The sequence below is a fragment of the Lithobates pipiens genome, unplaced genomic scaffold, assembly GCF_037356315.1.
Source record: "Lithobates pipiens isolate NorthernLeopardFrog02 unplaced genomic scaffold, aLitPip1_a1.2 Scaffold_1, whole genome shotgun sequence".
In the NCBI taxonomy this organism is placed as follows: domain Eukaryota; kingdom Metazoa; phylum Chordata; class Amphibia; order Anura; family Ranidae; genus Lithobates; species Lithobates pipiens.
The window spans coordinates 204,490,971-204,503,129 of record NW_027507685.1 but is presented as its reverse complement, the minus strand read 5'-3'; the positions used below and the strand labels follow the sequence as shown (position 1 = coordinate 204,503,129).

Sequence of the window (12,159 nt, the reverse complement as noted above, 5' to 3'; positions counted from 1 at the left end):
CCTGCAGAGTAATGCAACTGTGATCAGCGCATTGTGGGTGCAAGGCACAGGTTTCTGCATTATTTATATCCCATCAGCAGACATGTACAGAGGTAAAGCCGGGCCGTAGATGGATCAAATCTTGGCCGGTTCAGCGAAAACAGGCGAAGATTCGATCCATCAATGGGCAGGCTGGTTGTACTGAAGTCAATTCACTGATCTACTTCAGTACAACCAGATTTTTTGCATGTGATCACTGCCGGCGGCTAAAGCCATTAGCAGTGATCATTGTGTTCTGCCAGCAAAGAAGGTTTCCTGCCAGCAGAACACAATAACGCTGCTGTGCTGATGGGAAAAATCAAGCAATTTTCTTTCCTTCCACCCATGCTGGAAGGAAAGAAATTTGTATAATCTATGGCTTGCTTAATTAAGGACTTACAGTTATGAGCTTGGAGGAAGTAATCATTGGACTACAAGTGCAGTGACTCCTGTGCTCCATTTAGATCCACAAGTCCTGCCACAGTGGCAGTTGGGACTTGTAGGCTCTTTATTCACAGAGCCATGTGAATGGATGATGCGTCTGTGGGAACAGAACCACGAACAGCTGCACTAAATTCTAAAATCAACAGAATGCTCCAGGGAGAAGCACCCCATGATTAAGGTAGTGGGGGGCTTGGGAAGGTGACCATTTTTAATTTTATACTCTAAATATGGGTACAGCATGAAATATGGTCACAAAGTTGGACTAAGCCTTTAAGTAAAAAAAGGTTTTAATATTACTTGTACTTAAAGGGGTACAGAGATCAGAACTAAGGATTTAAAATGACAGAACATGGGGGGGATTTACTAAAATTGGAGCACACAGAATCATGTGCAGCTGTGCTTAGTAACCAATCAGCTTCTAACTTCAACTTGTTCAATTAAGCCTTGACAATAAGGGGTTGATTTACTAAAGGCAAATAGACTGTGCAAGTGCAGTTGCTCCAGAGCTTAGTAAATGAGGTGAAGGTTCACTTTGCAAAGAATACCCAATCACACGCATCATCCAATCATGCGTGCACATGATTGGATGATGGAAGTTAGCTCATTTACTAAGCTATGGAGCAATTGCACTTTGCAAAGTGCATGTCTATTTGCCTTTAGTAAACCCCTATGGCTCCATTCACACCTATGCATGTTGCTTTTGAGAGTTTCTGCTGTGCTTTTTGCTTTTTTTATTTTTTTACCAAAATTTGCATTTTTTTATGCTACTTTTTTTTAGGCAGATTTGTTGTTGGGCTAATTTAAAAACGCAAAACATCCCTGACCCCTTCCAAAAAACGCAGAGGCACAAAAATGCATTGCTGTAAACGTGTTCTGTAGGAACCCATGTTAAAAATAATGTCCTGCATTAAAAAAGCATGAAAAAACGCATTGGTGTGAATGGAGCCTAAAACCTGAAAGCTAATTGGTTACAATGCACAACTGCACCAGATTCGGTGTGCGCCAGTTTTTGGTAAAATAAATCTCGCGCATATTCATCCTTTTACCTAATATTATAGCCAACAGAAAAAAAAAGTCTGTAAGGCCAAGTCACATAAATGTCTCACTATTTCAGATTTGGTATTAACATGGATACATATACATAGTTGTGAATGTTAATTGTATGTCCTATAAAACAAGATTTGTAATACTTTTTTTCGGCCCTTAGTGGCATTTTAGTTACTTAAATAGGAAGACGATAAGATGAGCTGATCTTGCCCTGTAGATTGTAAGCTCTCTTGGTTAGAACATTGTAGCACCTGCTAGATCTTGCTGTTTCAGTGTATACTGTGAGGGCTGTACATAAACACATTAAGGTCCGTTGGATATTTAGGTCAACTGCTACGCAGCGCATGTAGTTTGCTGTCTATTTTACACGGATGGATGCGAGGTGCAGTAATGAGCTGTGCATGTAAAGATGAGGAGGCATACCAAGGCGTGCTCTGCATGCCCGCAGGCAAGAAAAGGTTAATTGTACAGTCAGGAGAAAAAAAGGGCTCCCCCTGCCTCCTCCCATATGGAGAATCCCATCAGGCTGTAGAAGAGCACTGCTGGCACATACCACTTTGAGAGGCAGGGGAGGGGGCAGAGATGAAAGGCACCACTTCAGAACTGCCCCTCTGGTTTGATAAGCTAATGAGCTCATTAAAGGATACAAGAGGCGCTGCTGGTTTGTAACCAGATAATCCTCTTGTTAATGTGGTAATTAACCCTTTGATTCCCTTCGCTGGCCTGCTGGGAATCGGGGAGGATTAAAGAAGGGGCCTGGGGGTTGTAGAGGTGGGAGGTAAGAGCTGTGTGTTATAACTGAATAAAGATTGCCCTCTCTGTGTTCACCTTACGCCTAGGTTAGCGACCGCCAGGGGGGGTGATAATTGGATGGCTTTTTCAGTCTACAGAATGTATGGTCAGACTGTATATCTCTCTGGGTTTTTAAGAACCACAAGACCCAGCATGTCTTTTTAGCCTATAAATGGCAAGACATGGTTGGGCTTTGAAGGCTTATGCAAACTGGGCTTTAAAAAGGCTTTTATAGACATTTGGCATTTTGGTTTCTGCCTGTAAAGGCACCTCTATGTTTGTGCCCATGCAGTGTCCAGTCGTATTAGAAGAGGAGCATTTACAGGCTGGGAAAAAAAAAACATCACTAGCGAGTTCAGGAGAGAAAAAAAAAACTTCACATGTCTAATCGCATCTGAACACGGCTAAACAATAGACTTTTTAGCTCTTGAGCGTTCATTCATTCCAATGGCCAATACTGGGCAAAATAATCTATAAATGCTCAAATGCTTGAACGTATGTGCAATACGCAGCTTTTATAAGCCGTTTTTTTTTCATGCCAGTAGTAAAAGGCATTCAGAGGAGAAAGTCCAACGCTCAGTATGCATGAGCCCTTCGGTTCTTAGCTTCACCGTATTTCAGATTTGGCTGGCCATCAGTTGGTTGAAACACCCGCTGGCTTCTTATATCATATCATATATAATCAGAAATACACTTGTATTAGTTTGTAGATTTCCTTGCTTTCCCAAAAGGCTGAATTTCCCTATTTGTTCATTCTACATTTAGAGGCATAACATCATTGTTGACTTTGTACTGGCCATGGCGGTTTGGAGGATCTGGAAATTCTGGTGAGGACATCTCACCACTTGTGTCTCATGGAGACACCAAAGAAATTTGTTTGATTTCCCCATTAACACAGATAGTGTTGATGCAGGAATCACTCCTGCCAGGCCATTGTCTTCTCCCAGCAGGGGACGCCATCTCCGCCGGGAGAAGACCGTAATTATCGCTAGCGGCATTAGCATCTACTAGCGATAATCACAAGAGAATCCGGCAGGCTGGTTGTACCCAAGCTGATCGATCGATCAACTTGGTACATTCAGCCTGCCCATTAACAGTTTGAATCTCGGCCGGTTCAGCAGGTTCGAATCATGTATGGCCGGCCTTACTTACTTTAGTAGCATTCCAAGAATACAGTAGTTTGTGTATATCCGTCTTAGATTGTAAGCTTGAACAAGTAGGGCCCTCTGATTCCTTCTGTATTGTATTGTAACTGTACTTTCTGCCCTCATGTTGTAAGGCGTTGCGCAAACTGTTGGTGCTATTTAAATCCTGTATAATAATAATAATAATATAGCTACAGTAAGTAGAAAGATACTTTTTGTGGACTAACACATAACTATTATGCCCCTTGCAGGTTCATGATTTGTGTGATAACTTCTGTCATCGATACATCACCTGTTTGAAAGGCAAGATGCCCATCGACTTGGTGATAGATGACCGTGACGGCTCCTCCAAATCAGACCTGGAAGATTTCACAGGATCCTGTACGAGTCTATCGGATCAGGTAAGGACGTATATCAAAGTGATTTACTGCCCTCTAAGATCACAACATGCAAACCTACGTCTGGAAATTTCCACCATTTTGTTTCCTAATGTAAACTGCTTCCCCCCGAAATTTGGCAAAATTCCACAAGATCTCGCCGTTTACAGATAAAATCTCCCTGGAAAAAAAATCTAAATAAATCTCTTCTTTTTACAGATGAGAAGATTTGAGAACAAAAGATCAGGGGCTTTTTGGAAAGGAGAAAGTCCACTTGAAGACCCTTTTCACACCGGAGGCATTTTTCAGGCGCTTTAGCGCTAAAAATAGCGCCTGTAAAGCGCCTTAAAAATGCCTCATCTGCAGTCCCAGTGTGAAAGCCCGAGTGCTAGCACACTGGGGCGCTGTGCTGGCAGGACATCAAAAAAAGTCCTGCAAGCAGCTACTTTGAGGCGGTTGAAATCAATGGGCAGCACCTGCAAAGCGCCTAAGCAGCGGTGCTTTGCGGTCACTTTTAGCACATTATTCGGCTGCTAGGGAGGGGTTAAAAGCACCTCGCTAGCGGCCGAATAGCTCCACTAAAAAGACGGTAAATCGTTGCTAAAACTAGCGGCGCTTTACCGCTGATGCCCCTGTTTTGTCAGTGTGAAAGGGGTCTCAAGAATAAGTTTACCTTTAGTATCATGTTACATGTTATATCCATGTTAAGATTGTAACATGTAACATTTTACTGAATCACTTGCTGCCACCCCGACCTGATCCCCCATTGTGACAGCAGGCGGGGGATCATCTCTCTGCACCCGCTGTCACAATTCAAAAACAGCACGGCTGTGCGGAGCTCCGCCCACGAGGCCGATCTTCCTGCAACTCAGTACATGCCTGCCCATATCGGAGGTACGGGCAGACAGCTTTGCTGTCAGTCTGCAGGAGCCTGGCATTGCAAGGGAATAAAAATGCACATTTTTTTTAACTGCAAAAAAAAGTGCATTTACTGTATTTTCTGGCGTATAAGACTACCTTTTACACTTAAAAAGAATGCCCAAAAATCGTGGGTCGTCTTATACGCCGGGTATACAATGCTGCCCGATGGATGTCAGCCCCCAAATGTCTGCTAATACTGTATGTGGCTTCAGCTACAAACAGTATACGCCGTTGAGCCAATACCGGCGAGCAATGTATTCTATTAATGAACATAGAGTAGCCTGCTTGGATTGGCTTTGAGAGAGAGAGAGAGAGAGAGAGGCGAGGGCTGATGATGCTACAGCCTCTGCCAATCCAAGCAGGCGTTGTATTCATTAAAATAATACACCACTCACCATACTTCCCTGGGTAAATCCATTCACTGATCTCCTACTACTATACATCCTGCTGTTTGCCTTTGAGGTCCCAGGCACCCAAGAGGGACCGGTAAATCTGGGACATATGACAGGGGGGTTATTAAATGCATTTTGGTGGGCAATTCCCATAGAATGTAACCCAAAAGTGGTATAGGTTTGGTTAGTGAAAAATTTTACTTTCCAGAGTTGTGGCATTCCACAGATCTCTGTTTGTGTTATTATTGTTTGATTTACTTTATGACATATCACAGCATGGCGGATGAGTAGTTGGCATTCTTGCTTTGTGTTTTTTAATGGTTCTAATGTTTTTTTAAATGGTGTTGCCTCAGAAGGGGGGTAGTCTTATACCACGAGTATTGCCCAAAACCTATGTTTTCACTTGAAAAATAGGGGGTCGTCTTATACGCCCAGTCGCCTTATACGCCGGCAAATACGGTATTTATTTTTTTACAGGTGAACTTCAATAGTCCAACTATCATCACTAAAGTTTTAGAATTTTAAAATGGATTCCTCTTAGCAGAAAGGATCTAAAATAGCCAAACAGCGCAACCCTGATGTAATTTCAAAATCACTCTGTGGAAGTAATATATGTACTTTAGTGTTCATGGATTTAACTGCCAGGAATATGTATTCATTTTAGTTCCTCTGTGAGGCTTCTCCTCCTCCGCATGTCACAACTGAACAGGACTGATTGAAGAAAAAACACGATAACGTAGCATTGTTCTGTTGGCCTGATGTATTGGATAGATTGGATCATATGCAGCAAGTTGTGTATTAAGTCATTGTAAGAGAACATCAATTTTAAATAATATTCCTCTTATTAAAAAGATTCCAGTTCTTTAACATGACACTAAATAATATCTCTATACTCCAAAATTAATCCATACCCATCCTCTACCTAAAGCATTTGTTACCCCAACATTTCATATTCCTGATATGTATTGCTTCCTTTATGTGAAATCCCTGGTGTTCCTGCCAATCCCTCTGCTATTAAAAATGGACCACCCTAAGCAGCAGAGCACACCGTGGTCAGTTCTCTAGCAATGCTGAGAACTCAGCCTGCTCCCCTCCATTGATCAGACCTGTCCTGGCATGCCCCCCCCCCTTCCCCCCTCACAGCCATTTACTGGGAAGTTCAGTGAACTGCTGTTTCTTCACCCCCACCTCTTAAGCAGTTGAGAACAGAGGGAAGAACAAAGGGAATGTGATCACTTATAAAAAAAGAGGAACAATATATTTATCTTTTTTTTATTTTTTTTTATCTATACACAAATGTTTTTCCTTTCGTTTCTATTTTAAGTTGAATGGGTTGTTTTCAAGGCAATCATTTACAATCACTTTAATGGCCCTGTAGTCTATTTTTCATGAAATCATTACTTACTGTGCCACCTTTTAATGTTCTTCATGAGTGCCCGAACTTCTCAGTTTGTAGTAAGCAGTGCACGTCAATTGTGGTCATGTGCACTGCTCTATGCAGACTACATAGAGCGAGCAAGAGAGGGTGGCTACACTCCTACATATAGTGGGACCATGGAGAATGAATGTAGCCACCTTCTTGTTTTAAATATTGTTTATTTCGTTTTCCACATTTACAAAAAGCAGTAAAAAATATTTCTTATACATACTATTAGAAATCACTTTGTTTAACATTCGTGGTATTTCAATATTTTCAACATTCATATAAAAACAGACAGTAAGAAAATACACATTGGGTGCCCGACCGGATCGATCCTTAATATACCGAAAACAATATATAATAAAAAAATAAAAAAAAGGGGGGGGGGAAGGGGGGGGGACTGATCCTCCTCACCTCATGTGTTCAAAATTATCCTTTTGTGGTCTTGTCTTACCCTTAGCCACATTCTTAACAGGAAGTCAGATCACAACAGGAAAAAAAGGAATTTGGAGATTCTCTCTTTTTTTTTTTTTTTGCTGCACTGCATAAAAATGCATTCTGTCCAACTTTTCCTCAGCGCACACCAATACAGCGCGTTGGTGTAAACCGAAACAACAAGACATAAGGCTAACTGCCTTGCCTGTCCATTCGAACTGCATTGGACAATACTACCCAATGCATATGGTGGTAATGGGCCCTCAATTGAAACCCTTATGGCCCCCATAAACATGTCAGGCTATTAAAAACCCTCTTGTCTTGATATTGTGATCATATCTATGAAAATCAAATTATGGACATTTTCACTTTCTGTTTATCTTGCGGTCGAATTGACAAGAAAAAGACCCTGTAGAAGATATTTAATTGTTTTTAACAGGGTTGAAATGTATGTGGCACAGCATTTTTTTTTTATTTCAGTTCCATTTTTTTCAGTGTAATTTATCACTTACAAAACGTTAACATTTCACACATTGCCAAATGTAATCAAAATTTCAATATTTTTTTTATTTATTATGGGTATCTATATAGCACTTTACATAGAGTATTATTATACAGGTTTTATATATAGCACCAACAGTTTGCGCAGCGCTTAACAAAATAAAGGCAGACATTACAGTTACATTACAATTTGGTACAAGAGGAATCGGAGGGCCCTGCTCATTAGAGCTTACAATCTAAAAAGGAAGGGTCAATTGATACAAAAGGTAGTAGCTGTGGGGGATGAGCTGATGTTAGTTAGAAGCAGGATAGGCTTCTTTAAAGAGAGGGGTGTTCAGGGATTGTCTAAAGATGGATAGATTTGGGGACAGTCGGACAGATTGGGGTAGGGAGTTCCAAAGGATGGGAAAAGCTCTGGAGAAATCCTGGAGTCGAGCATGGGAGGAGGTGACAAGGGAGCTAGAGAGCAGGATGTCTTGGGAGGACCGAAGAGAGCAGTCCCTGTCCCAGTCCCTGTCTCAAGGAGCCTACAATCTAGGGCCCCTATCTCACATGCGTACATACACGCTCAGACATACTAGGGAGAATTTAGAAAGAAGCAAATTAATCTAAACAGCATGTACTGGAGTACTCCATGCAAGCACAGGGAGAATATGCAAACTCCATACAGGTAGTGCAGACCAGAAGCATATGTGGTCAGCATGACGCTTAGCAATACCCGTGTGGCCATCAATACCTGAATCTGGTGGGTTTACAGCAAACAGGCTTTGCTTAGTCAGCATGTGTGAACATGTATGTACCTATTGTAGTAGGCTGCAGTGTGTACCGGCCTTGTTGTGACGTGCGTACATTAACGTGGGCATGTGATAGAAGTGGACCCCGGCACACAGGGACGCTGTGCTGCATCTTTAATGAGGCACATCCCAGGATTGTAATTGTTGGTTACGTTCCCCTCCAGTTAACGAAGCCCTGCCCGGCATTCTCCCGCCTCTCTTCCCAAACTAATGCAGGCGATGATGCATTTGCCTATAGCTGGACTGATGCATTTTTAATATTCCTCCAGGCTAAGGAGCGAGCAGGATACAGAGCGAGGCCTCGCACTGAGTGCACTAATTCCAAATTCCAAGCAGCAGCCTATTGTGTGCATGTCACCCTGCTCGCAGCATCGCCACCTAACCCTTTCCTTACCATAGAGCCCCACTGCCCACGCTCACTGCTCATTAATATGCCTCCCACCACTGCTGGACATTCCATATTCCTTTAATATTAAATAACAATAAAAGTGTGCAGCTGCTAATTCAGCTGTGTTTTATCTGTTACATGCAGATGTATCACAGAGCCTATTCAGTCAGCCATGTTGACTTGGACTTGGGGGGGTGGGGGGTGAAGCATTTGTTTGTGCAACGGGGTGATAAAATCACTCCAGCTAGCTAATCTTTTTTGCTTCTATTTAGGTTCAAGTGACTTTTTTTATTCAGCTACCCCTTTAAATAGGTTGGCGAGCCCCTAGCCTCAATTTTTCTGTCACTCTGGACCTTGTGTATGCAAGAAGAACTGCTTGTATTTCCTCACAGCTACCAATCAGATTTACGCTTTAAAATGACATTCCCCAGGGCAAGCTTGAATGTGATTGGTGGATGTGGGAAAATACTGTCAGTTTTTATTACTGAAACCAGAGAAAATTAACGGCATCATAGAACAGTGGTGATTACTGGTGACATCAGTCGCTATGATAGCATTTCCAGCGCAGTTGGTAAGCATCTTCTGAGAACCATTCCTGTGTACCTTCCTGGAGAGATTTAATTTTGGCAGGATGGTGTCACTGCAAAGGTTAACACCGCCTTGCAGCGCTGAGGTCCTCTTTAGCCCAGGGGCACTATCTATATAGAGCTCGTATGTTATCCTATGTTTGTGTTGCTTTCCTTTGGATGCTCCGTTTTCCTCCCACAGTCCAAAGGCTTACTGGTAGATTAACTGTCTTCTGGCTAAATTATCCCCCGTGTGTGTATTTGTTGGCTCCACTGGGGCAGGGACTGACGTGTCTGAAAACATTTATCTTGCAGTGCAGATACACAACATGTAGCTTCTCTGCAAACCAATGACAGAAAATTAAAATTACAATTTTCGCAACTGCAGGTAAATAGGGGAAATATATTACTGTATGCTATCGTAAAAGGTATAATAGCAGCTCAGACTTTCAAGATAGGTGCACTTTAAAAAAAAAAAAAAAAACCTTTCTAGTATAGCACATCCTTTTCCTTGTCCCCTGCCTCTGGCGGTACTTTGAAGAATTGCACATGTGACATAGAAAATAATAGCAATCTCTAGCTCAGCCTATTTACTCAAGGTGTCAATTCTTCTTACATATTCAGCATATCAGAGCTCAGCCGGGACACTCTAGGTTGTAAACATTGTGCAGCCCTAGATATTCCTAACAGTGAGAATAGGGGGTGTCTGTATCTATAGTAGGTACTATTTTGATGAATGTATGAGTTGTATGAGTGGGAAAAAGTTGGAAAAAGTATTGTGAAGTGTGAGAGAGATCCAGTTGTTACTCACAGTGGTGTTGGGTATTATGTTGGGTATTATGTTGGGTATTTGCTCTCAAACAGAGGAAAGTCCAGACATTTGTTGGAAGAGCTGTTATTTACCAGTAATATGGAAAAAACCCATGCAAAGACATGGAGAGCATCACACTCCATACAAATAGTGTTCCTGTTGGGACGCTTAACCAACAAATGTACATATCTCAGAAACATTGTGGAGCAAATATTATTAAAGTTGTGTAGAGTCTACAGAGGCTTCCATAGAGGCCATCCTCTTTCATATCATAATCATCACTGACCAAGTTCTATTAAAGAGGCAAATATAAATAAAGTTGTGTAGAGTCTACAGAGGATTTCACAGAGTCCATCCTCCTTCACATAATAGAAAAAGGAGTCTGGGCCCACCTCAGATGTGACCCTGGCAAGAGAAGGTAGGTTTGGACTATCTCGGTACCTCAAGGACTTAGACAAGATATATTTGTTTAAAAATAAAATTTCATGAAAATGTAAGACTAAAAACAATGTGGTAGAAACTCTATGTACAAAAATATTAATACAATACATTTTTACAACTGTGTACAATGCTTGAATATTTGTAGAAAAAACAATAGTTGACCCCCAATGTTAGTATGGGATATCGAATATGATGCGTCTTGGCAGCTGTCTTCTAGTTGTAAAAATTGATCGTATTAATATTTTTGTACATATGGTTTCTACCATATTGTTTTTGTTCTTTAATTTTTATTTTATTTATTTGTAAACAAATATATCTTGTCTAATGCCCCGTACACACGAGCGGACTTTTCAACATCCAAAGTCCGAAGGACCGAGTCCGTCAGACTATCCGATCGTGTGTGGGCTGCAACGGACTTTTGATTCGCCAAAGTCTGACGGACTTTAGAAATTAAGCATGCTTCAAATTTTCCCGACGGAACTCCGCCGGACCCGGTCCCCTTCGAAAACTCCGCTCGTGTGTATGCTACTCCGACGGACTAAAACCGACGCTAGGGCAGCTATTGGCTACTGGCTATGAACTTCCTTATTCGAGTCCAGTCGTACGTCATCACGTTCGAATCCGTCGGAGTTTAGTGTGATTGTGTGTGGCCAAGTCCGTTCGGCCGAAAAGTCTGTCAGAACTCCGTCGGAATTCCAGCAGAACTCCGACGGAACTCCTTTGGAAGTCTGTCGGACTTAAGTCCGCTCGTGTGTACGGGGCATAAGTCCTTGAGGTACCGAGATAGTCCAAACCTACCTTCTCTTGCCAGGGGCACATCTGAGGTGGCCCCAGGCTCCCTTTTCTATATAATATGGATTATGGTGCCCACCCCTACCTTAAAATATTTAAATTGAGGCATAAACTTTTCAAATACTCCTTCACATCATGATCATCACTGACCAAATACTATTAAAGGGGCAAATATTAATAGAGTTGTGTAGAGTCTACAGAGGCTTCCATAAAAGCCATCCTCCTTCATAGTATGATAATCGCTGACCAAGTATTATTAAAGGGGCAAATATTATTATATTAATAAAGTTGTGTAGAGTCTACAGAGGCTTCCATAGAAGCCATCCTCCTTCACACTATGATCATCGCTAACCAAGTATTATTAAAGGGGCAAATATTATATTAATAAAGCAAATATTATATTAATAACGTTGTGTAGAGTCTACAGAGGCTTCCATAGAAGCCATCCTCCTTTACATTATGATCATCACTGACCAAAGTTGAGCTGAAGAAGGGAGTCTACTGGAGTTTGACTTTCTCTACTAAAGTCAAGCTTTGCATAGTAGGGTATCATACCTTTCAACGCAATCTATACTTGAAGGCATCTACTTTTAGTTCCTTGTGGGAATCTACGGTAATAAACAGACTTGACACTTCTTACTCAAAGCTGCCAAATAAAAAGATGAATGAGGTTGACTTTAATGCCAGTACTGGAGGCTATATAATACATGTTTGTCATGGGCTTAACATGAAGTACAGCAGTACATTCTGATCCTGGGAGGGCCTGCCTAATAATGTCTGACACATTTATACTCCAGTCCATAGAAGGACTGACTCACTAAATGTGCCACTGACATTGGCATACTCTGGCCCTCAAAAGGACTGACCCATGAAAC

The 12,159-nt window shown here is 41.7% G+C and overlaps 1 protein-coding gene across 3 annotated transcripts in view; it reads left to right on the top strand.

The window, feature by feature from the left end:
• Positions 1–12,159, top strand: part of MEIS3 (Meis homeobox 3) — an 86,349-nt gene that overhangs the window by 20,902 nt on the left and 53,288 nt on the right. For all 3 annotated transcript variants that reach the window (XM_077480740.1, XM_077480759.1, XM_077480750.1), the window contains exon 6: positions 3,698–3,847. In XM_077480740.1, coding sequence (XP_077336866.1) covers positions 3,698–3,847 — 150 coding nt within the window. The remainder of the gene's footprint in view (positions 1–3,697; positions 3,848–12,159) is intronic.